Here is a 25,506-nt window from a genome sequence, read left to right as displayed (position 1 = left end):
ATACCGTACCTTTCATTTGTGCTTAAAAACAATAGCTCTCATCTTTTCCCTTTTATGGGTACATCCTGGACACTGAATTTATATCTCCTTTTTCTCAACAATGGTGCAAAGCCGCCTCAGCCTATGAGTGCCTGGGGTGGCCCCTGGGTTCTTGTCCCAGTCAGAGAAACCCTTGTGTGCCTAACACACCCTCAGCGCCTGGCTGTGTTAATGCGTCTTGTTCTTGTGTCTTCAGATGAGACCACTTGCTTTGTCAGCAGCCAGCAAACTGCAAGTTCCATTGATAGATAATTAGGTGGCTGAAATTTTGCTCTGCTTCTGTGTAAGTGAATTGGAAGTCTGAATTTTTAAATTTAGACTTTTTGAAGTCAGTATGTCAAATCACTTCTGTATACATATCCATTCGATGCAGAGTATCAAGGATTGATGGAAGCCTTTCAGCAAGTAGTGGCTGAGCGTTGCTTGGTTAGGAGGGTGCCCGTCCCTTGTGAGAAGTTCCAGGTGAACTGGTGTTGAGTCTTGTAAAAAGCACATCTATTTAAATGTTGGCCCGGCAACGTTTCACTGCGACCCAGCCAGGAAGGAGTGAGCCTCGGGGAGCGGCCATCCTCGGTGTGAGGCTGAGAACTAGCCTGTGCCTCCTCACCCTGGTGTGTGGTCCTGCTGAGCTGCTCTCTGCACACCCGGGCAGTGCCCTCTTTCTCCGCGGCTCTTGGTTCTCGTCATCTCAGGCCAGGTCCCCTTTTCCACACTCATTCGCACACGCTTCCTCTCGGACGCTCCTGTTGTGCATGTTCCACACGCGGCCGTTCCCCGCAGCCCCCGGGTCTCCTGCCGACCTCTCTGCTGACAGTCACCCCGGCGCCTGCTTGAAACTCTCTTCTCCCATCTCCGTTTCATCACTGGGTGTGCCGGGCCCTCAAAACGGGTCGGTGTCTTTCCGCTTCCCAGTCCCACGGTGTCCACCGTTCTTCATAAAAACCGTGTCGCGGAAGTATCACTACTGGCATGTTAACTTCATTCTCATTCATCAAAACGGCCCCTTCCAATATGATGCCAAGTGAAACAAGCCAGTCTGAGACAAATAGCCCGCGCGCTCACTTTCCTGTGGAATCTAGTGAACACAGTGAACTGACCCACAAAATAAGACCGGAAGCAGGGAGGCATGGGGCAGACTGACACCTCGATGTGGGGTTGGGGAATGAGAAGAGACAAACCAAAGACCTTACACACAGGCATAGCCCATGGACACAGGCAATAGGATGGTGAAGCCTGGGGGGTGGGTAAGGGCTGGGAAGAGGCGGGCAAGGGGAGGGAAAACGGGAGATAATCTGTAATACTATCAACAATAAAAATACATTAAAAAAATCCAGTTGATTCTGGAAGAAAAACCAACAAAACGAAAACAGCCACTTCCAGGCTAGAGGGCCACTGACCGCGGCCGCTCCGTGCTGTGTATCGTGCGCGTCACCTGCGTCTCTGACTTGGCTGGCGCTTCAAGGTGCCGTTCTCCTGCTTCTTGGTAAGGTGAGTGATTTCGTCACAGCCTGGACGTGGGTGTTGTGCTAAGAAATCCTGGTTCTCATTTAAACCCTTTGTTTCCGTAGAACTGACAGCAGCACTGCGGTGCGGGAAGGGCACCCCCTCATTGCTGCCGGCGGGGGGGGGGGGGGCGGGGGTGGGGAGTGGTAGGAACCCAGATTCTAGCCCCACCTCTGCTGACACCTGGAGGGGACAGTCCCTGGTTCCCGCTGGTTGGGGTGGGGTTTAGGCTCCCGTGTGACCTTCGGTGACTGCTGGGAGGTGGTGGCCATCCTGCCTGTCCCCAGGCCCCTCCAGACGCCACCCGCTGGGAAGGGAGAGAGGCGCCTATTGTCGCCACCAGGAGGGGTGGACGTCCAGGCTCCCCACTGGGCCTCCAGGATCCCACAGCGAGAGGGGCTGCCCAGCCATGTGACAGCTCCTCTCCTCACGCAGCCGGTCGCCACGCTGGCGCAGGGCTCGGGGCCTAAGCTTTTTGGAATTTTCTAGATTGCTGTTTCTCCAGTGCCCGGTCTGAGACACGAGGCAAAATGAAGTCCAGGGCACTTGCTGCCACGTGGTTGCTCTGGTCTCCGCTGCTCAGCCTCTGCCTCTCTGTCTGCAGAGTCCGGGGTCCCGCTGTGCTCGGCAGGCAGAGGGGAGTGTGTGTCCACCTTCTGGAAGCAGAGTCCAGCACCAGGACGGTCATGATTGCCCACAACCCAGACAAGGAGAGTGTGTGTGGCTGTGAGTTCCCGAGTGGGACTTGGGGAGACACCGTCTCGCAGGGCCTGGCTGGGCTGCGAGGGCAGGAGGCTCGGTGGGTCTCCGGTGGGTGACGGCCGATGGGGTCAGAGACAGTGACATCTGATGTCTCAAAGCATCTCCTCCCCTGTGTCCCACTGGCTCTCCAGTAATCCCCCCGCCCCCCATCTCCAGGAGGCGCCCCTTAGGCACAGCCCCCAGTCTTGGAGAAGGAAGGGGGTGGGAGAGGAGGTTGAGTGGTTGTGTTTGGGGCCAAGGAGAGGGGAGGTGGCAGGGCCGGTGGGGAGCCTGCCCAGCAGCGGGCACTGGGGACAAGGAGCTGAGTCACGATGAGCGAGGTCTCGGGGTGCGGAGGCCGTGCTGGCGCGGCTCCGGCTCACGCTCTGCTGCCTGGGCGGAGAGAAGCACCTCTCCTCGTGCCCTTGTGCCCAGTCTGCCCGCAGCTCCGGCCTTGAGCGCTTACCTTCACAGCCCCCTGGGCCTCGCCCTCTCCAGGGGGGTCTGCAGTGGCCTCAGCTCACTGCCCCCAGTTCCCTGACCTCACAGCACGTGTCCCCCCAGGATGTGAATTCCAGGGTCCCCAAGGCACCAAGCCCGGTGGAGCGGAGCGCCTGGCCCCGGCAAGAGGCGCTGACGCCATTGTCGCTTCCTGGGGCTGGGCCAGCGAGGATGACTGGGCACAGGCGGGGGCCCGCTCTGCAGTGCGCCCTGGGAGGCTGTCCCATCAGCTGTGATGCTCCGTCCTGACAGTGAGGACAGCGCTGCTCCCACAGCCCGGGACTAACTTGCCCATATAGGGGCGGCAGGGGCCGCTGGGGGGGCCCTTCCTCGTGCGCCTTCTTTACAGCCTCTTCAGCCATCTAAGTCAGTGGTTCTCAACCTTTCTAAGGCCGCGACCCTTTAATACAGTTCCTCATGCTGTGGTGACCCCCAACCATAAAATTATTTTCGTTGCTACTTGATAACTGCAATGTTGCTACTGTGATGAATCGTCACATAAATATCTGATATGCAGGATGTATTTTCATTGTTACAAATTGAACATAATTAAAGCATAGTGATTAATCACAAAAACAATATGTAATTATATATGTTTTCCGATGGTCTTAGGCGACTGCTGTGAAAGGGTCGTTCGACCCCCAAAGGGGTCGCAACCCACGGGTTGAGAACCGCTGATCTAAGTCCATGCCTCATTCTTCACTATGCCCACTCCCCAGGCGGAGTGGTCGCCAAGCCCCACCCGTGCTTCTGACTCCCAAGACGTGTGTCTCTCTCCGCCACCCCTACAGCTGAGAAGCAGCCTGGCCAGGGCCAGGGCGGGCGTGGGGAGGCCAGGGGGAGGCTGTGCTGGCCAGCTGGTCAGGCTGGGGGGCTGAGGAGGCAGGGGCAGCGAGGGTGTAGGAGAGGGCCCGTGCCCGAGGGGTGGAGTTCGGGCTCGCTGTAGGATCAGAGGCTGATGAGGGGGAGGGCGGAGGTTCAGGATGCGCTCAGGTTTGCTACTGGACAGCAGTAGCATGTCGAGGAGGAGCATGTGGGACAGGTGGGATGTGAGGTATCTGTGGAGCATCCAGGTGGCGTGGGCCGGAAGCTTGACAGACAAGTCTGGCTGGAGCTGGTGCTGGTGCTGGTGCTGGCATTGGTGCTGGTGCTGGAGCTGGTGCTGGAGCTGGTGCTGGGGCTGGGGCTGGGGCTGGATCTGGATCTGGAGCTGGAGCTGGAGCTGGGGCTGGGGCTGGGGCTGGAGCTGGGGCTGGGGCTGGAGCTGGGGCTGGGGCTGGGGCTGGGGCTGGGGCTGGAGCTGGAGCTGGGGCTGGGGCTGGGGCTGGGGCTGGGGCTGGAGCTGGGGCTGGGGCTGGGGCTGGGGCTGGAGCTGGAGCTGGGGCTGGGGCTGGGGCTGGAGCTGGGGCTGGGGCTGGGGCTGGAGCTGGAGCTGGGGCTGGGGCTGGGGCTGGGGCTGGGGCTGGGGCTGGGGCTGGGGCTGGAGCTGGGGCTGGGGCTGGAGCTGGAGCTGGGGCTGGGGCTGGAGCTGGAGCTGGAGCTGGGGCTGGGGCTGGGGCTGGAGCCGGAGCCGGAGCCGGAGATGTTGGAGCCGTGGGCTGGCACGATTCCTCAGGAAGGATGTGCAGAGCAGGGCTTCTCACCTGTTTTTAAGGTCACACGCTGTCAGTTAAAATAACTATTGAGTTTTACTTTCCGTGGTTTGTATCACAAACACAAAAATGAGATAGTAACCAACACTGAGTAGTTATATATACAAATACTGTGTTTTTTAAAAAAATACATATTTTTATAGATTTCAGAGAGGCAGGTAGAGGAAGCGAGAGATAGAAACATGAATGGTGAGAGAGAGTCATTGATCTGCTGCCTCCTGCACACCCCATACTGGGGATCGAGCCCACAACCCGGGCATGTGCCCTGACTGTGACCAGGAAACGGACCATGGCCTCCTGGTTCATAGGTAAATGCTCAACCACTGAGCCACGCCGGCCGGGCCATCCTATGCTACTGATTGTGCCTGTTTTGTTCTCTGCCATCCCCTCACTGCCTGGCTCCTGTCTGCTACTGATGGGCTCTAAACAAACACTGGTAGAGGGAAGGAGGGAAGGAAGGAAGGAGGGAAGAGGGAAGGAAGGAAGAGTGAAGGAAGGAAGGGTGGGGGATGGAAGCAAGGAAGGGGGATTGCTTTCTCCCTGTGGGCCTGAGCCTGTGGCCCACAAAGCCCCGAGCTTCGTCTTTTCTGTGTAAAGATGAACTTGGAAGCCACCCAACCCTCTTCTGCACCCCCATGTCCTCAGCAAGACGCTCACCCCCGACTGGCCACACGAGTGTCCTGAGTGTCCTCGGGGAGCAGACGCGGGTGGAGGAGCCCTTGTGCGCAGCAGAGGAGACAGGGCGGCGCTGCTCTCCTGAGTGCCCGTGGGCGGGGGCAGTGGGCACAGCAGCTCCATAAAGGCTCCCTGGCCAGAGCCCTGGGGCAGAGCGCCTCTCCCCCTTCACCCCCTGAAGGGCCCAGGATGGCGCTGGCCTGGTGGATCTTCGGCCTGCTGGCCTCCGCCTGCCTGGTGTCAGCCAACATCTTTGGTGAGTTCCCCACCCGAGGCCATGGAGCAGCAGGAGGAGGCCAGAGCCCCTCAGCCAGCCAGGCTCTGCCCCAGGGCCTTTGCACATCCTTGGTCTCATTAATTCCTGCAGTGTCCCCAGGTCACTTATTTGCTTTTTCCTTTCTAGATGAGGAGACAGAGGTTCTGAGAGGAGGTCTCAACTGTCGTGATTGGTGCACAGGAGATGGGAAACGCCATTTTCCTAACCTAATTCTAACTCCCCGCACCCCATGCTGTTAGCGAATTTTGTAAAAATGTATTTTTATGATTTCAGAGAGGAAGGGAGAGGGAGACAGAGACAGAAACAGCAATAGTGAGAGAGAATCATGGATCGGCTGCCTCCTGCACGCCCCACACAGTGGATTGAGCTCGCAACCCGGGCAGGTGCCCTGACCAGGAATGGAACCATAACCTCCTGGTTCATAGGCTGATGCTCAGCCCCTGAGCCACGCCGGCTGAGCCGCCGTTAGCAAGCTTTCGACAGGGACAGCGTTTTATTTCTTAGCTGTCTCGAGGCCCAGGTCATCAGGTGTGGGGCAGTCAGCAGGGAGTGTGAAACCTACCCGTGGGGGGCATGCACCTGCGTCCTGGGCGCAGCTCCGCCACTTCCTGTGTGACTCTGGGTGCGTCTAGGCTTCCGTTTCCTCGCTGGAAAGGAAGAGGTGGCACTTGCCTCCTGATGCGATTTCTGAGTGAGCCTTGCATGTTTCATGTGTCTCAATGCAAACAAGACACGTGAGACTCATCCACTAATTCCTATTTCTACTCTGTACCCGGGGTGCTCTATTTGCAGGGAGGGCTTGATAATTCGACGGCACCCCCTCGCTGGTGTTCCGCCAAACCCGACCGTGGCTGGGGGGTGGGCATGCAGTCCATGGTTTGCCCTGAACCCTTCTCTCGGCAGCTGTGTGTTCCTGAGCAGGTCCCTTTCCCCGCCCGGCCTTAGTGTCACATGGACAGAATGGAGATTCCTCCCCCTCCGCCCCTCCCAGGTTTATGTTGAGAATTAAATGAGCTCCTGTCATACTTGGAAAAGTGTGATCAGTTGAAAAATTGTGGGTTGGGACCTCATGGTTGGTGGTGATGCCAGAAATCAGGCCCTGTGCCTACGGGACCCGTCCTGGTTCCGGAGTCCAGGCCACGCGCTGACGCGCCCCTCTCCGCAGAGTACCAGGTGGACGCCCAGCCGCTCCGTCCCTGCGAGCTGCAGCGGGCCAGGGCCTTCGGGGAGCGAGCCGGCCACGTGCCCCAGTGCGCCGAGGACGGCAGCTTCCAGTAAGGGCTCCCTCCCTCCGCCGCGTGGACGCCCAGGGTCCGAAGGGCCTTAAAAACCACCTCATCCTCCCCCTGGGGCTAGAGCATGGGTGACGAGGCTGCAGGGGTCAGCGAGCCAGGAGAGGAGAACTTGCCTTCCCATCACCCCCCCCACCCCCGCTCCCTACTCACCCCCACTCCCTCTCTCCCTCATCACACACATCACAGCCGGGGCGATGGGAGGCCGAGGACAGGGAGCTGGGTGCGGCTTCGGGAGCCCTCATGTGTCCATGCCGGTGTCTCCCTGCCTCAGGACCGTCCAGTGCCAGAGTGACGGCCGCTCCTGCTGGTGTGTGGGCGCCGACGGCAGGGAGGTGGCTGGCAGCAGGCAGCCCGGGCGGCCCGTGGCCTGTAAGTGTGCAAGGGGGTGACGGGGTGTCCCATGGGAAGGGGGGGCCTGGCTAGGGCCACACACACCTGGGAAAGAGCTCTGGGCATGGCACGTGACCAGGCCCGTGTCCCTCTGGGCTGCTGGTGCTCCTGGCGTGAGGCTGACAGTCCTGCACGCCAGGCCCGTGCCCGCAGGGCTCCTGTGCAATCATGTGGGACCATCAAAGCATTTGGTGAGCAAGTGGGTGCTGAGTCCCCCTGTGCCAGGGCCTGGGCCTGGGTCCCGCTGTGAGCAGACATTCCAGGCTGTGACCTAGAGAGCAGCTCGGGCAGCCCAAACGTGCCTCACTGAGTGTTTCTGAGATTTGAGGCTCGGGGAACAGCTTCCCTGTTAAAATAGCGACTATGATGAGAACTCAAATTAACAGCCCCTGTTTGGGGCATGACTTAGTTAAGCCTAAAACAAAGATCAGCTTAAGCTGGCCACATTTAGTTAGTTGGTTAGTTAGTCCTCACCCAAGGATATTTGTCCGTTGATTTTTAGAGAGAGTAGAAGGAAGGGGGAGAGGCAGAGAGAAACATCGATGTGAGAGCGACACATCGATGGGTTGCCTCCCGCACATCAAGGGATCAGGGCTGGGGATCGAGCCTGCGACCCAGGTACGTGCCCTTGACCGGAATTGAACCCACAACCCTTCATCTCGTGGGCTGATGCTTTATTCACTGAGCCAAAACAGCTAGGGGTTTTTTTTTTTCTTTAAATTTAATTAAACAGTCTTTTGAGGTCATCTTTAAACGGTGAGATTGAGTCTAGGACCAGCGATCCTGTCGGGGACGAGAGCTGGGACTTGGGCGCTGGCCTTTTGGGGCCGGCCCGCTGGCTGGGGAGCAGGCTGTCTCCTGACACTCCCTGGATGACACTGGCCAGGCCCCACGCCCCACGCCCCACGCCCCACGCCCCACACCCCACGGCGCTGCGGCTCCTCGACTGTACCGGGAACCTAGGATCAGCCTCACGGGTGTGTGAGGGTTAACACACGTGTACAACCCTCGGCGCACAGGGGTGTTCGGTAGGGGCAGGCATCATTCTGTCACTCCTCCTCCTCTCGCTGAGGAAGGCACATGGACTTTCTGATAAGTCTATCGATGAGGAGAGGGAGGCACAGAGTGGGGAAGGGACTGCCCCCAGGCTGCACAGCAAGCACGCGGGGCAATTCGGACAGAGACAGGCCCTGTTCACAGCCAGGCCTGTACCCCATCCACACCCACCTCTGCAGCACCAGGCGGCGGGGTGTCTGGGAGACCGATGGGCAGGGGGCAGCCTGCCCTTCCCGGCCTCGGCCGCAGGATGCTGGAAGGAATCCCGGGACAGAGGTGGACACGCTGGTCCTGAGCCTGCCCCTAACGCGCTCAGCATCCACGGCCTGTGCAACCCCTCGGGAGGCCGGGAAGTCTCGGCTGAGACCTAACGCTGGCCTCGCCCACAGGCCTGTCCTTCTGCCAGCTGCACCGGCAGCAGGTCTTGCTGAGCGGCTACCTCAACGGCACGGCCACCTCCTACCTCCCTCAGTGCCAGGATTCGGGGGCGTACGCGCCGGTGCAGTGTGACGTGCGGCGGGAGCAGTGCTGGTGTGTGGACACGGAGGGCATGGAGGTGTACGGGACCCGCCAGCGGGGCAGGCCCACGAGATGTAAGTCCCCCAGCTCCCCGGGGAGGGGGTGTGCTCTCCCCACGGGACAAGGGCAGAGGGCCCGGCCCTCGGTGCAGAGGTGAAAGCATTTAGGGAAGAGCTTATGACTTCTTTTAAAAATAATGTCTAATGGCCTTTATTTATTATTATTATCTTTTAAAATCTTTATTGTTGAAAGTATTACATATGCCCCCTCTCCCTCCACCCCTATTGACCCTTTCTAGCCTGCCCTGCCCCCGTCCCAGGCCTTCGCCACCCGATTGTCTGTGTCCGTGGGCTCTGCATGCAAGCATCCAAGGTTTTTGGTTGATCACTTCCCACCCAAACACCTCTGCCACCTTCCCTCTGAGGTTCGAGTCTGTTCCGCGCTTATATTTTTTATTTTGTTAAAATATGTTTTTATTGATGTGTATAGAGAGAAGAAGGGAGAGGGTTAGAGAGACAGAAACAACGATGAGAGAGCAACATCATCGGCTGCCTCCTGCACATCCCCCACTGGGGATCGAGCCGCAACCTGAGCACGTGCCCCGACTGGGGGTGGAACCAGCCACCTCTTGGTTCCTAGGCTGATGCTCAACCGCGGAGCCCACCAGCCGGCCCTGCTGATTCTGTCTAACGCAGCGCTTCTCAACCTGTGGGTCGCGACCCCTTTGGCGGTCGAATGACCCTTTCACAGGGGTCGCCTAAGACCATCCTGCATATCAGATATTTACATGACGATTCATTACAGTAGCAACATGACAGTGATGAAGTAGCAACGAAAATAATCTTATGGTTGGGTCACAACATGAGGAACGGTATTTAAAGGGCCAGAAGGTTGAGAACCGCTGGTCTAATGTTTCACGTGGTGGTGGGGGATCAGTACTCGCCGGCTGGTGCTCAGGAGCATCGCAGGATCTCGGTGACCTGGGTCCCTGTCTGGGTCTCAGCTGGCACGTGGGTGCGTGACTCTGGGCCTGTGGACTGCAGAGGCACATGCACCTGCTCATACACGAGACGTGAGCATTTCTCCTTGGAAACGTCTAGGTCCCAGGAGCTGTGAGATCAGGAGCCGCCGCCTTCTGCACGGAGTGGGGGACAAGTCGCCCCCCCAGTGTTCTCCGGACGGCGGGTTTCTGCCCGTGCAGTGCAAGTTTGTCAACACCACGGACATGATGGTCTTCGACCTGGTGCACGGTTACAACAGGTAAGGGGAGCCGGCCTTGGGCGCGCCCGTCGCTCACCTGGGGGCCGGTGCTGCGAGGTGTCGTGTACTGGGCCTGGTGGGAATCAGGGAGGCAGGCCGGGCTTCCTACGCTGCGGAAGGACCTCTGAAGGGCGGCCGCGTTGTGACAAAGCACGCTGGCAGCCGCTATGCCAATTAAAATGCATGAACCCTCGGACCCAGCCAGCCCGCGGGAGTAAAAACACCAGCAGGTGAGGACACAGGTACTAGGAGGTCTCCTGCATCCGTTTCCATCGGAGCCGAAACCTCGGAACAAAGTGACTGAGCCCCCCGCGGTCCCCACCGTACATGTTTATGCGGCGTTGAGCAGAATGCATCGGAACTGCGCCAGCTGAAGTGTTGAGGGTTCTGCAGGTAGCATGCGCACGCTAGAAGGTACAGGGTACGGATAGCAGGGTAGGGTTTAGTTTTTATTTATTTATTTAATTTTTTAAAATTGATTTCAGAGATGAAGGGGGAGAGAGAGAGAAAGAGAGATAGAAACATCAATGAAGAGAGAGAATCATTGACCGGCTGCCTCCTGCACACCCCCTACTGGGGATGGAGCCCGCAACCCGATTGTGCGCCCTGACCTGGAACCGAACGGTGCCGTCCTGGTTCATAGGTCCACGCTCCGCCACTGAGTCGCTGACCAGGCTGATTCGGGTCCTTTCATGTGCACCTCTGCATGGATGGTTATCCTGTGGCTGTGGAGCACCAGGCGGCACAGGCAGTGATGTGAATGGGCGCGAGCTGGGTGGGGACACAGGCACGGCGGGCCGGGCTCCTGTGGGGAGGGGTCAGCAGCCACGGCAGACGGTGCTGTGAGAAGCACGGGCATGGTCATGCCTATGCTTTTCTGTGAATTGTCTATGCATGTGCTTACAAGTAAGTTTAAAGATGTAAATAGCCAACCTCAAAAGGGAGGCGCAGGGTGGATCTCGGCCAAGTCATCAGATCACCTGCCCAATCTTGTGAAGGCCCCGAGGGTGGGGGTGGGGGTGGGGAGGGGGGAGAGTTGGGCCGTTCTGAATGCCGCCGACCTTCCTTATCCACAGCTTTGCTTTCTGAGGTTTCAGTTACTCGAGGTCCGCCCTGGCCAGCTTGGCTCAGTGGGTAGAGTGTGGGCCCATGGACGGAAGGGTCCTGGGTTCGATTCTGAGCAAGGGCACATACCTCGGTGGCAGGCTCCATGGGGAGGCAACCAATGTGTCTCTCTCACATGGAAGTTTCTCTCTGTGTGACTCTCCCCCTCCCTTCCACTCTCTCTAAAAATCAATGGAAAAATATCCTCGGGGGAGGATTAACACAAAACAAAACAATAACTCTAGGTCCACCACAGTCCAAAAAATATGAAAGGCGGAACTCCAGAAGTCAACAATTCACACATTGCAAATTGCACGGCACTCTGGGTCACGTGAGGAAGTCTCGCAGTCCACTTGGACGTGACTCAGCCCTGTGTCCAGCGTCGCTGTCGCTGCTCTGCCCACGGGCACCTAGGAGCCACGTTGGCTATCAGATCGATACCCTGTCGTGGTGTCCTGGTGGCTGGTGGCAAGTGGCCCCGATTTTATTAACGGTCCCGAAGCGCAAGAGCAGTGATGCTGGCGGTCCAGGCCCGCCCCGGAGAGGCCGGCAAGGGCTCCCCTGAAAGAGAAGGTGAGCGCCGCCCAGGTAGACGCCCACAGGCCTAGACCGCAGTGTGTCGGTACAGTTGTCCTGCTTCATTACTCGCTGCTTTCTGTGCCTCTCTTTCTGTGCCTGCTTCAGCGTTTAAACTTTATCACAGGTGTGTCTGTGTAGGAAAAAGCAGTCTAATTGGTATAGAGATAGGGTTTGCCGCTCTGTGGTTTCAGGCATCCCCTGGGGGTCTTGGGACGTAGCCCCCAGGGATCGGGGGGGGGGGGGGGGCGACTAGAGTGAAAATAACCGAGCACATTAGGCTGAGAATACTGGTGGGGATTCTCTTGGAGGAGCGACCCTCTATGTGGCTGTCCTCCAAACACCCCGTTTCTTTCCCTGTGTGAGAGGGGGGGCCTGGGGCTGTGCTGTGGTGGGAGCTGCCCCACGGGCTGGGCTTGTGGGGCCTGCAGGGTAATTGAAGAACTGGGGAGTTTTAAGTTGAACCCTCAAGTTTCTGTTCGTGTAGGTAAAAATAGCTGAACACCAGCAGTTTCACTTGTTCAACCTGACATGCGAAATTCCGAGTTCCTGATTCTGAGGAACAAGGTGGGGGGCTGTGTGCGTTCTCCCGCGGCACCGGGAAACGGGCCCGGAAATGCTGCTTTTGGACGGAGCACGCACCCTCTGGTGCTCCCGGTGTTTGCGCTGCCTGCCCCCTCCGTCTGCAATACCTGCCTGGCCTCGTAGCATTTGTCCTTGTGACTCTCATTCAGACTCTGACAGTGTTTGGCAAAGTGACCTAGTCCCTTACCCTCTCTGAGCCTCAGTCTCCCCATCTGTAAAATGGGGACAGCTCCCTGCTTCTTAGGGTGTGGTAAAGACCCGATGAAACCTCGTCTGTGAAACCACTGTGAAAACTATAAATATGATGCATTTCTAGGGAATTAATAGTGTATAATCCAACTTCAGCAAATGTAGATTAGATTCCCACACCCCCACGCAGGCCCAGGGAGTGGCCTGCCTGTGCGCATATAAGCATCTCCACAGAGTCTGATTTAGTGGTGCTCATTGATGCAAACCAGTGCGTGCTCAGTTCAAGTTCAAGTGGGTGCTTGCCTCATACAGGGAATTGACATCCTTCAGCCCACTTTAATCCTTACAAGGAAAATCGGATGGATGTTCATGGTCTCTAGCGTACACATGAGGAATTGAAACACCAGAGGTTAAGGAACTCCCTCTAAGAAGCACGGTCAGTCTGGCTTCTTTTACTCTCCCACACAACCTCGATCCATCGATTTCCCCTACAGGGCGTGGCATAGAACCTGGCACACAGTAGGCCTACAATGTAGGTTTACACTCCCTGCATCTGAGAACTTCGCTGGTGCCACTTTGAGGCGCAATTCACAGCTCCTTCCACAAGAGGACAGTCGAGTTAAATGCAAAAGTTCAGGGCTAAGCACCCATTGTTTAAGACAAACAAAACAAAACGTACTCCTGAAATGGGATCCTTTCTTTTTTGTAAGCAAGCATGTAGTCTCAGAGTGCGTTTGATTTAGGGAGGTCATGGGAAGGGTCAGGTAGTTGTTACTGGAAGCCCAGCCATATTCAGGAATTTTCTGATAAGCAGCCCTGGGCCCAGCGACTCCCCAGGGCACAGTGGCAGGAGCCAGGGAGGCCACACGGAAAGTCTAGACTTAGCACCCAGGGTTGCCAGATACAAAAGCACAGATGGCCAGTTATACCTCAATTCAGATAAGCAGGGGGCGCGTTCTGTCGTATAAATATGCTCCTCCCCACTATTGCACCACGGATTTTGAGCCTGGGGTGGGGGGTGGGAATATCTTAATAACCATTGTAGTTGGACTTAGAAAAGAATGGACTGGGATTGGGGCAAAGCAGAGTGGGTGCTGGGAGGCGACTCTGGGAGTTTGGGGGCTCGGGGATGAGAGGGGATGACTTGGGCTAGAGTAGCTGGCGGAGAGGAGGGTGGAGAGACGCAGCGCGTGTGGAGGAGTGTTACTAGGTGAAATCCACAGGACTTGGTGGAGGAAGAGAGAGGGAGGGCGAGGGAGAGGGAGAGTGTAGGGTGAGTTTGGCTTTTCTTTGGGGTGGCAGAGAAGGGTGGGGGATCCGTGAGAGGGAGGTGAACGCGTGGCCGAGGCCCTCGGGCCCTGGGTGGGATGAAGATTGCTCAAAGACCCTGCCAATGACACTGGCAGAAGCAGCCAAAGTGACGACGATTGTGCTGCGGGAGGAGTCCCACTTTCACAGATGGTGGTACCGGTTCTGACATCGGGTTGCCTATCCAATTGGATTTCAGGAGAAGGAACTCAGGGAAGATTCAGAGCTTGCACTTACTTGAACTTACATTCGGACACGAATGCAGAGCAGGCAGGGCGCCCTCAGGACCCTGCCCTGTCGCAGTGGCAGCTCTCCATCCGATGTGCTGTCGTTGTTGAATGGGCCTTGGCAGTGGACGAGGGTCCCTGGCCCCTGGTCGTGGCCGGGTGACCTTGAACCGATCCTTCTTTACTCTGAATCCCAATATCCTCGCGTATGAGCAAGTTGCTGTATATGACATTTTGCAGATCGTCTTTTACAGAGTAGTGGCTGAATGAACGGAAGTCATGCTTATGCTACGAAAAGCCCTTGCAGTGGTTCTCAACCTTCCTAATGCTGTGACCCTTTAATACAGTTCCTCATGTTGTGGTGACCCCCAACCATAAAATTATTTTGTTTCAGTTGCTATTTCATAACTGTAATTTTGCTACTGTTATGAATCATAATGTAAATATCTGATATGCAGGATGTATTTAGGCGACCCGTGTGACAGGGTCGTTCGACCCCCAAAGGGTTGTGACCCACAGGTTGAGAACCGCTGCCTTAGAGGTTCCAATGAATGAGCTTTTATTATACACCTCTAACGCGGCAAAGTGAATGTTTAGTTTCTATAAGCATGACTAATGAACTGTAGCAATCTTTTGTCTATAACTTCTGTCTATGATGTCTATAACGTACGCACAATCATAGACCAACAACATGGAACAAATCCATAATTCTGTAGCGCTTTCCTAGGCTTTTTTTGCATATTCATATCCACTCAAATTAACGTTCAGGCTGCGAGCAGATTCTGCACAATACATCACCTCCCAGGCCTGGCTCATTTCCATGCCCATCCCAGCGGGTGTATGTACAGGCCATTGCGCACTCTACCCTTTTCATGCAATGTTACGTACACATCCATTGAGGGGGTTTACTCCGATTTACTCTTCATTTTCCGATCCCCGGGCACGGATGTGCCACAGCCGCAGACTCTGGGTGCTGACGGTTTGGGGATAGATTCCCAGACACAGGTGGAAGCACATCAGGCTCGGGCCTCGGGAACCCGCTCCCTGGGACGTAAGACGAACCCCTCAGCATTGCCTAAAGCAGCAGCAAGCCCTCCGGTTGCTAAGTCACTGACTATGGGAAGGACTCCTGAATGTGGCTTTGCATCACCGGCGTCTCAGATGACGTCCCGGTGGGAACGCAGCCAGTTAGCCCCGTAGCAGTCGCCAGGTCAGACGTGAGTTACGTACGCTTTTCCTCAGCCTTCAGAAAGGGTTGGCTTGCCCTCGTGAGTGATGTCATATTGATTTTGCCTTTTTGCAAACTGCGGGCCTGGGAAATGGCCTGCTCAGGAACTTTCTGTGGGGGGATCTGGCTCCCTGACAAGCTCTTGACAGACCCTGAAGGTCCGAAGCTGTTTGATCTCCCAGATGAGGTCATCGCCCTGTGCCACATGTGTGCACGGCAGCTGGGCTTGTGCCTCTAGAGTTATGTTCTAGAAGGGAACGCATTCAGGCCATGTGCGTTACCTGTGTTCCACCTGATGCTGTGAGACACGGGCTCGGGTGTAAATCGGTCGAGTGCCACGAGTGAGGAAGACGGCCAGTGGGTAGAGGACAGCTAGGCACAGCTCAGGCCGGTAACACCGATTTAGGAAAGACACACACTCCCCACTGGAAGCCCGGAGACAATGGCACGAGATGAATGATCAGAGGTGCCTTTTCCCACATCTGTTCGCCATGCGTTGCCTTTTAAGAAACGGTGACCCTCCATGTCCTGCCCCTTCAGGTTTCCAGATGCTTTCCTGACGTTCAGCGCCTTCCGGAGAAGGTTCCCGGAGGTGTCCGGGTACTGTTACTGCGCGGACAGTCAAGGGCGGGAACTGGCTGAGACAGGTGAGCGCGCCTTAGGCCATCCCAGGAGCAGGTGGCATCGCCAGGCCTGAGGGCCTCCACCTCATTACCGGCAGAGCGGAGGAGCCGTGCGGCCTGCGCCCCGGCCAGGCTGCCCTGTGTCCGAGGGGCATGGTGCTCTGAGCACGGCTGCTCTGGCCCGCGGGGCCCCTGTGTGGGCACGGGAGAGGCGCCCCTTCCTGGCAGAGGCAGCTCTGCGCGGGGCCAGTGGAAGAGCAGATGGGCTCCCCTCTCCTCTCTCGCATCAAGCTCCCTGGGTGTGAGCAGCCTGCACAGTGGTACCCACAGCCCTGGCTTAGGAACCAGTAAGAGCTGGTTCAGGTCTTATGCCCACTTGATGCCGGTGAAGGCTCTAGTCTGGTCCTCTTTGTTTTTTTAAATCCTCACCCGGATTTTAGAGAGAGTGGAAGAGAGGGAGAGGATGGGGAGAAAGAAACACCCATCCATTAGTTGCCTCCCGCATGGGCCTGACCGGGCAAGCCGAGGATCGGGCCTGTAACTCAAGGTATATGCCCTTGACCGGGAATTGAACTTGCGACCCTTCGGTCTGCAGGCGACTCTCTAACCACTGAGCGACCGGCCAGGGCAGCTCAGGTCCTCTTCCTACCCATGTACGTGGCGAGATCAGGACCCCCTTTGGGAAGGAAGCTGCACCTTGACACTGTCTCTGCTCAGGTCTGGAGCTGCTGCTCGATGACATTTACGACACCGTTTTCGCCGGCCTGGCCCTCGCGCCCACCTTCACGGACACCACCCTGTACCGGATCCTGCAGAGGCGCTTCCTCGCCCTTCAGCTCGTCCTTTCCGGCAGGTTCCGATGTGAGTCACCAGCAGGTGACAGATGCCCCCACTGCTGCCGGGAGGGAAGCTCTGGGGTCTGAAAATGGCTGCGGTCCCCTTGGCTGCGGTCTCCCTGGCTGCAGTTTCTGTGGCTGAGGTCTCCGTGGCTGTGGTCCCTGTGGCCTAGGTCTTTATGGCTGTGGTCCCTGTGGCTGAGGCCTCCATGGCTGTGGCCCCTGTGGCTGCAGTTTCTGTGGCCGAGGTCTCCGTGGCTGCAGTTTCTGTGGCTGTGGTACCTGTGGCCCCTATGGCCTAGGTCTCTATGGCTGTGGTCCCTGTGGCTGAGGCCTCCATGGCTGTGGCCCCTGTGGCTGCAGTTTCTGTGGCCGAGGTCTCCGTGGCTGCAGTTTCTGTGGCTGTGGTACCTGTGGCTGTGGTCTCTGTGGCTGTAGTTCCTGTGGCTGTGGTCCCTGTGGCTGAGGTCTCCATGGCTGTGGTCTCTGTGGCTGTAGTCACATGGTTGTTCCTGCAGAGTATGGGGGGCGTGAATGTCACCAGCAAGCAGAATGCGTGCTGTGCGCCCACCAGGGGCTGTTGCCTGTCTTCTCTCCCCGTGGATTTCCTCCAGGCCCCACGAAGTGTGAAGTGGAGCGGTTCACAGCGACCGACTTCGGTCACGCCTACGTCCCGAGCTGCCACCGAAACGGGGACTTCGAGGCGGTGCAGTGCCAGAGGGGAGGCCCGTGCTGGTGTGCGGATGCCCAGGGCAAGGAGGTCCCGGGGACTCGGCGGCAGGACGCGGCGCTGCCTTGCGGTGGGTCTCCCATCGAGGGTGTCCTGTTGGGGTCTCCTCAGGTCCTACTACTTCGTTTCTCCAGACCACCCACTCCAGGATGTAACCGAGACACTGGAATTCGAATTTAAACTAACTCTTCTAAACATGATTGCGGTCATCCTAGGATATTCAGATAGAATGACCAGGCCACGCACGGTGTTGACTGAGTTGATCACTATTTAATGAGTAATTTCAAAGGAAGGTCAAGAAACCTTGAAGAAGGTGTGCAAAGTGGGTTTACCAAGCGTGCATCGTTCTATTACATTACAGGACCAATCATCTCTCCTATGACATAGCATAATAGTACATATTGCAGCGTAGAAAAATGTTTATTGTAGGGAATACTAACAGCACTTAAATAGGCTTTTTATCCTCAAAGAGACTATACACTAGCCAGCCGAGACAAGGCTACCCACAAAGAATTAGGCGGCCACACGAAGAGCGGATAATGAAGTGCTCAGTCCATTCAGGGTTCCAGCAGGAGTGTGCCGGAAACCGGCTGCATTAAAAATAGGAATTGGTTGGTGTGCCTGCCGCCTAGGGCTGCTGCCCCCAGTGACCGCGCACTGGGTGGCTTAAACAACAGACACTTACTCCCACCCAGTCCTGGAGGCTGGAAGGCGGAGACCCAGGGGTCGGCAGGGCTGCGCTCTCGCTAACGGTGCCCAGGAAGCATCCTTCCTGCCCCGTCCTCGTGAGGCCTCGGCCCCAGCCGGCTGCGCTCTCCCAGTCTCTGCCCTCGCGTGGCTTCTTCCTGTGTGTCTGTCCATCTCATCACGTGTCCTTCTGGGCAGGACACCAGCCATTGATGCAGGGCCTTCTCTAATCCTGTGGGACTTCATCTCAACTAATCACATCCCCAACACCCTCTCTCCCCACGAGATCAAGTTCCACGGCTCCAGGTGGACGTGAATGAGGGGCGAGGGAGGAGGGGGACGTCCCAGCCCAGGGTGCTGGTGCACATGTGCGGGGGTTTTCGGAAAGTGGGCCAATGTCTAGAGACTTCCCTCAGCGGGGGGTCGCCCGCCAGGGAGGGCCAGGAGAGGAAGGCATGTCCGCTGGAAAACTCGTTCCCCAAAGGGGCCTCCCTGGACGCGGCTCGGAGAGAAAGCTAAGAATAAAAGGACGGAGGGGAAAAGGGGTAGGCATCCTGGGCTGAATGTTCCGACATCGTGCTAGCGGGGAGCTCTGAGGGGATGCCCAGGGGCTGGTGATGCTAACCCCGTTTCCTCTGCTCGCCCCGTGCAGCTGGCGCCGGGTCCTGCTCCTCGGAGAGGCGGCGGGCCCTGTCCAGGCTCCGCTTCGGGCCCTCGGGCGACCTCAGCCTCCAGCGCTCCTTCGTGACCCCCCGGAGAGGAGCCGGAGGGGTCCCGCCCTGCCCGCCCGCCATCAAGCAGCTCTTTGTGGACTCGGGGATCCTCCGCTCCCTCATCGAGGGGCAGAACCCACCGTTTCCCGCCGCAGGGAGTCTCCTCCCAGAAGCCGTCCGAGGGCTTTTCCCCTCCCGCGAGCTGGCTCGTCTTGCCCTTCAGTTTACTGCCAACCCAAAGCGCCTCCAGCAGAACCTCTTTGGGGGGAGATTTTTGGCGAATGTCGGCCAGTTTAACTTGTCGGGAGCCCTTGGCACAAGAGGCAGCTTTAACTTCAGTCAGTTTTTCCAGCGACTCGGCCTCCCAGGCTTCCAGGGCGGAGGAGGACTTGTCAATCAAGCCAAACTCCTCTCTGCGGGACTGGATTCGAATCCTGCTGTGGAAACGCCCAGAGCCGCGAAGGAAGGCAGGGCTATGAATAAGACAATTGTGGGCAGCTTTGGCTTTGAGGTCAACGTGCAAGAGAACCAAAACGCCCTGAAATCCCTCGCTTCTCTCCTGGACCTTCCGGAATTCCTTCTGTTCCTGCAGCATGCGGTGTCCGTGCCGGAAGACATAGCCAGGGATTTGGGTGACGTGATGGGAATAGTGCTCAACTCCCAGGGCTGTGAGCCGACACCCGGCAGCCTTTTTGTCCCGTCATGCACGGTGGAAGGAAGCTACGAGGAGGTCCAGTGCTTTGCCGGAGAGTGCTGGTGTGTGGACTCCCAGGGCAAAGAACTGCCCAGCTCCAGGGTGAGAGGTGGACGGCCACGGTGCCCCACAGAGTGTGAGAAGCAAAGGGCTCGGAGGCTAAGCCTCGCGGGCAGCCAGCCCGCAGGCTCCAGTCTGTCCGTGCCTTCCTGTACCCGCCAGGGGCACTTCTTACCCGTTCAGTGCTTCGACTCCGAATGCTACTGTGTGGACGAGGAGGGTCAGGCCATTCCTGGAACTCAAAGTGCACCTGGGCGACCCCAGCAGTGTAAGTCCGTCGGGTGTTCCGTCTATAATCTCCGGTTCTCTCTGGGGGCCCTGACACAGTGCATGGCAGAAAAAAGAATGCAGTCACAGCAAAGCCTCACACTCTGTTAGAGGCCAAATTTCCTGGTTAATTTAAAAATTGTCCAGAAAACTCTGTTTGTTGTTGTTTAAATATATATTTTTACTGATTTGGGAGAAGGAGAGAGAGATAGGAACATCAATGTTGAGAGAGAATCATTGATAGGCTGCCTCCTGCACACCCCACACTGGGGATCAAGCCCGTAACCCAGACATGTGCCCTGACCGGGAATCGAACCATGACCTCCTGGTTCATAAGATCGATGCTCAACCACTGAGCCCTGCCGGCCGGGCCAGAAAACTCTTGATAACATTAACCAATTAAATGAATAGGGAGACTTACTTGGCCTTAAGGAATTGCCCCATACCTGTCTCCAGTGTTGACAACAGCTGGTCTCCACAGTCCCCGAGCAGTGATGGGGGTGCTGTCTGTCCACAGGTGGTGGGACCTGTGGCCGTGTAAGGGCTCAGACGGAGTTTGGACACTTAAGGGCTCTGCCTTGGTCTCCTGTGCTGACCAAGCTCCTTCGCCTGACACTGTGCTCCTTTTCCTCCCCAGGCCCCACACCCTGTCAGCTGCGGGCCGAGCGCGCCTTCCTCGGGGCCGTGAGGACCCTGGTCTCCAACTCCAGCCTGCCGCCCGCTCTCTCCAGCGTCTACATCCCGCAGTGCAGCGCCCGCGGGCAGTGGCGTCCCGTGCAGTGTGACGGGCCCCCCGAGCAGGCCTTCGAGTGGTACGAACGGTGGAAGGCCCAGGACAATGGTGGCCGGGAGCTGACGGCGGCCGAACTGCTCACGAAGGTCCTGAGCTACAGGGACGCAGCCTCCGGCAGCTTCCGTCGCTTCCTGCAAAGTCTGTACGAGGCCGGCCAGCAGGGCGTCTTCCCTGGGCTGGCCAGGTACTCCTCTCTCGGCGAGGTGCCACCGGCCGTGCTGGACGGGAACCGGACCCGGCCTGGGGGCAACGTCCTCCTGGAGCCCTACCTCTTCTGGCAGATCCTACGCGGCCAGCTCCGCCGGTACCCAGGGCCCTACTCGGACTTCAGCGCCCCGTTGGCGCACTTGGACCTGCGGTCCTGCTGGTGTGTGGACGAAGCCGGTCAAGAACGGGAGGGCACCCGGACCGAGCCAGGCGAGGTCCCCGCATGTGAGTTCAACCCTGGGAGGAAAAATATATTTTTTTTAAAAAAATATTTTTTTTTATTGATTTTAGAGAGAGAAAGGGAGAGGGAGAGAATGACAGAAACATCAATGATGAGAAAGAATCATTGACTGGCTGCCTCCTGCAAGCCCCACACTGGGGATCAAGCCTGCGACCCAGGCATGTGCCCTTGACTGGAATCGAACCCAGGACCCTTTAGTCCTCAGGCCAACGCTCTACCCACTGAGCCAAACAGGCTAGGGCCAACCAACTCCTCTTATGATGGACTTGTTACTTGCAAGGACACTGCTGGGTGCTCGGGACCTCAGCAGGTGCTTCTGCCTTCCAGCGCTTATAATGGGCTTGAGGGAGTGAATGAGAGGACCGATGGGAGAGCTGCTGACCGAGGTCTGTAGGCCCAGGCTGACGACGGGGCCCTGGGAGAGAGCCGCCTGCCGTGTGTGAGGCACAAGCAGAACGAGGCTGAGTCAGTGTCAAACCCAAAGGCCTTTTGCCCGATGGACCTACCAGCAGCAGCTGGAAGCAACGCCAGGCAGTGTCATCGCTGCTATTGTCCAAGCAGAATCTCCAGCCAGCCTCGCTGCTGGTACAGGAGCTCTAGCCGTTCAAGTCCAATCCAGTCTCTCCGGTCCCTGAGGCCATGCTCAGCATCGCCCAGACCTTCCTGGGGAGCGTGAAAAGCCGAATATTGGCTGTCGGCCGAAGTTAGGCTTGTAGAAGGTTTGGTAACAGAGATGTGGATGAGAGCTGCCCTGCCTGGGCATTCACATGTCAAGTTCTAGAGAAAGGCCAACCCTTGAAGTCAACACGTCGCTGTCGGCTGCGGCATAGGTTAAATGAGCTGGTCTGAGTGCCTGTGCCTAGTTCAGAGCCTGGAGGGGAGCAGACACCAGCGATGATTCACCTCCTTCCATAGTGGGTCCCCCATCAATGCTGAGCGAATGAGATTGTGGAGACAAAACGGAAAGAACATTCCAGGTTGTGGAAGGAGCTGGTGGGAAGGAAACAGCTGAGGCATCCATGTGTGTGCGTGCACGTGTGTGTGCACACTGCAGAGGGGTCAAGGGAGCCATAGGTGGGGCGCACCCACCTGCAGTGTCTTCATTCCCCAGGTCCTGGCTCCTGCGCCGACGCGCAGCTGCGTGCTCTGCAGTTCATCGCGGACTCGGAGGAGGTGGTCTTGGCTTCCAACAGCTCCTGGTTCCCTCTGGGGGAGAGTTTGCTGGCGGCCACGGGAATCCGGCTGAGCAACGAGGAGCTCGGCCTGCCCCCAGGCTCCCCACCCCGGGAGGCCTTCTCCGAGCAGTTTCTGCGCGGCAGCGAGGACGCCCTTCGCCTGGCAGCGCAGTCCAGTGAGTGGCGCGCTCGGTTTCTTGTTCCATCTCTTGGGGGAGCAGGAGCCGGAGTGGGCTTTGCGGCCTCGGTTTCCCCAGGCCAGTGGGTTCCTGGGAACGCAGAGGCGGTGGTTGTGAGGTGCCCTTCCAAGCCGGATGTGCATACTCTCCAAGATGCTCCCACACCCTCCAGCGCCACCCGCAGGCCCTGTGAAGCCAAGCGCTCTTGCTAAAGGTGAGGGGCTCCAGCCCCCATACTCAGGCTCCCCTCCTAGCCGGCTCCAAAGTCCCCTCCATATCTAAGAATCTAGGAGCACCCCACGGGGGAAGGAGAGGCACCCTCATCACTGAAACATTCCCGGTGTCGGCTCCTTCCCCTATGAGCCCCTCGGACCCTGCCAGTGACTCCAAACCCACGCCTGTGACCTGCCTGTGACCTGCCTGTGACCGAGAAAGAAGCTCAGAGCATCCATAGGGTCCCCGACACTCCCCCTGCCTGGCCAGGCACGTGCTGTGCTCGGTGGGCAGCTAAGCCTTTCATCGGACCCCCCAGCGGTTCTGTGAGAATGGCGCTGCAGTCACCATGCGATGTTCTCAAATGCGGAGACCGAGGTTAAGCCACAGGCCCAGGTTCCCCCGTGAATAACTAGCAGAGCCTGGATGTGCAGCAGCGGGTCCGGCCCTGCGCCTCTGGCCCCGCCAGCCGGTCCCCAGGCAGCCCTGTCTCATCCCAGAGCCCCTGCTCGCCCTCCACCCCCTGCAGCCAGCTCGGCGGGGTCCCCTGCCCCTCCCCGCTCTCTCACTGACCCCACACCATCCTCAGTGGGACAAAAGGTTCCCGTCTCCAAGCCTCTCCTAAGCCCCCATCTCTGGTCATATTACTCAGCTGACGCCCCGTCTGGGGTTTTCTGGGCTTGGGTCACACACAGCAAAGTGGTCACCCCGACACTATCGGAGCCCCTGAGGGAGACAGAGCGCCCCCACTCCTGCCTGCCCAGCCTGGGCTGCCTGCTGCCTCCGTTCTCCTGACCCCACAGGAGGCGAGAACCTCGCGTGGTCCGTCTGTCTCCTGCTCCCCCGCCCCTGCCCTCTCCTTTGGAGGACCAGTCACAGGTCTCCTCTTACTTCCTTCGATCATGGGCCTGGCACACTGCCTGGCAGATGGCAGGAGCCCCGTTAGTGCTGGTTCACCATCCTTCCTGCTTCTGCCCCTCCTCCTTCCTCTTCCGTCCCCTCCCGCCCCCAAGCCCTGCACTTCCTGTCTCTGTTCCTCAGAGGTGGAGGCACGAGGACTTCTGCTTTGGGCAAGAAACCAGTCGTTTAGCGTTTTGTGGCCTGGGATCTGACGCAATGAGAGTGGAGGAGTGGGATTTCGCCCGGAGCTGGGACCACTCTGGGCAGGGAGGGAAGTGGAGGCAGGGGCACGGAAGCTGTTGGTTCCTTGAATGGCGATGATGCCATTTTCTCCCGCAGCCGGGCTAAGGGGGATCCCCTCCACGCAGCGCACCCTCTGCATCTTCGTTCTCGTGTCTGGTGCTCAGACAGAGGAAGTGTCCCCGGGAAGGGGCAGGGCTGCTCATTCCCCTGAATCCCTCCGGATGAGGAGAGGCGGCTGGCCTGCTGCAGAGGGGAGGGAGCTCCGTGTGTGTGTGTGTGTGTGTGTGTGTGTGCATGCGCAGACCTCCAGGTGTGTGTGTGTGTGAGAGTGTGTGTGTGTGCAGACCTCCAAGTGTGTGTGTGCATGCGCGTGTGTGCACATGCAGGCCTCTAGGGGTGTGTGTGTGTGTGTGTGCATGCGCAGACCTCCAGGTGTGAGTGTGTATGTGTGTGTGTGCAGACCTCCAGGTGTGAGAGTGTGTGTGTGTGCAGACCTCCAGGTGTGTAAGTGTGTGTGTGTGTGCAGACCTCCAAGTGTGTGTGTGTGTGCGCACGTGCGTGTGCACATGCAGGCCTCTAGGTGTGTGTGTGTGTGTGTGTGTGTGTGTGTGTGTGTGCAGACCTCCAGGTCCTGAAGAGTGAGGCTGGGAGAGCCAGGACAAGGAGGGAAGGAGGGCCGCAGAGCAGTGTCCTCAGTGAAGGGCTGCAGGAGGAAAGGTCCACAGCTGTGCCTGGCATGAGCTGGGTGCTGAAGCTCTTTTGATATAAATATCACACTTCCCCTGTCAGTTATTAGACCCATTTCGCAGATGGGGACACTGAGGCTCAGAGAGGTTGGCAAGTGGCTCATGATCACACAGCCATGAGGTGCCGGCCAGGAATGAGGCAGAAGCTTAGGAGACTCCTGGGTCCCGTCCGCTGCGCCAGAGCGGGTCCCGGTCTCCCAGTGGGTTCCGACCGTGGCGGGTGGTGTCCTGAGGACTGTTAGGTTCTGCTCGGGGAGCCATGGCCCATCTCTGAAGGTGGCGAGTCAGGAGAAGGTCCTCCCCGCATGTGAGGCCGGTCTCTGCTCCTGGGGCTGCACTTGCCCCGCTGGCGGCTGTTCTCTTCCCTCTTTACCTCCCTCCCCCCCCCCATGCATGCATTTCCTTCTTTTTCACTCACCAAGTATTTGAGTGCCTGCTATGAGGGAGGCACTGCTCCACGTACAACATAAACTTGAATCCTTGCACCGAAGGGGGTACACGCTGCCTTGGGAGAGACAGACCTGCCCCCAATGACAAGCACAGTGCCTGGTGGCCCTGGCGGGGCGCGGTGGGAGCCAGCAGGCAGGGGCAGGAAGGCTGAGCTCGGGGGCGGCTCAATGGGCAGGGCGGCTGTCTGCAGGTCACGGAAGTGGAATAGCATGACCTCTCTTCCAGGGCTGAGTGAGGGCTCAGTCCACGAAAGCATGCACGGAGGTTGTGCCTGGGCCACCGCACATGTGAAATCAATGTATCTGTTACCGCTGTTTTCTCATGACCGAAGACACTTCATTGACCTGACTGACGTTACACGAACCTTATTGCAGGAGCATTGCAGACTCCTTCCAATTGCAGCCTGTGTTTTTGTTTTCAAATATTTTTATTCATTTTTGGAAGAAGAGAGAGGGCGAGGGGGAGACACATCGATGTGAGAGCAGAGCATCGATCGATGGCTTCCTGCATGCCCTCTTCCGGGGATTGAGCCTGCAACCCGGGCCTGTGCCCTGACTGGGGATCAAACTGGTGACCTTTTGGTGCATGAGACAATGCCCAACCAACTGAGTCACTCTAGCCAGG

At 57.9% G+C, this 25,506-nt stretch overlaps 1 protein-coding gene across 1 annotated transcript in view; it reads left to right on the top strand.

The window, feature by feature from the left end:
• Nucleotides 1-5,300: 5,300 nt before the first annotated feature.
• TG (thyroglobulin) overlaps nucleotides 5,301-25,506 on the top strand; it is a gene marked incomplete at its 5' end in the record, with an annotated part of 153,179 nt that continues 132,973 nt past the window's right edge. The window contains 11 exons of the mRNA XM_081111085.1: nucleotides 5,301-5,367; nucleotides 6,554-6,662; nucleotides 6,955-7,052; nucleotides 8,519-8,722; nucleotides 9,749-9,908; nucleotides 15,666-15,772; nucleotides 16,466-16,609; nucleotides 17,199-17,384; nucleotides 18,654-19,736; nucleotides 20,373-20,960; nucleotides 22,088-22,327. Coding sequence (XP_080967211.1) covers nucleotides 5,301-5,367; nucleotides 6,554-6,662; nucleotides 6,955-7,052; nucleotides 8,519-8,722; nucleotides 9,749-9,908; nucleotides 15,666-15,772; nucleotides 16,466-16,609; nucleotides 17,199-17,384; nucleotides 18,654-19,736; nucleotides 20,373-20,960; nucleotides 22,088-22,327 — 2,986 coding nt within the window. The remainder of the gene's footprint in view (nucleotides 5,368-6,553; nucleotides 6,663-6,954; nucleotides 7,053-8,518; nucleotides 8,723-9,748; nucleotides 9,909-15,665; nucleotides 15,773-16,465; nucleotides 16,610-17,198; nucleotides 17,385-18,653; nucleotides 19,737-20,372; nucleotides 20,961-22,087; nucleotides 22,328-25,506) is intronic.

This window comes from Myotis nattereri (genome assembly GCF_964212035.1).
Source record: "Myotis nattereri genome assembly, chromosome: 17".
Classification (NCBI taxonomy): domain Eukaryota; kingdom Metazoa; phylum Chordata; class Mammalia; order Chiroptera; family Vespertilionidae; genus Myotis; species Myotis nattereri.
The sequence above is the reverse complement of the archived record's forward strand: the minus strand, read 5'-3'. Positions and strand labels throughout refer to the sequence as shown.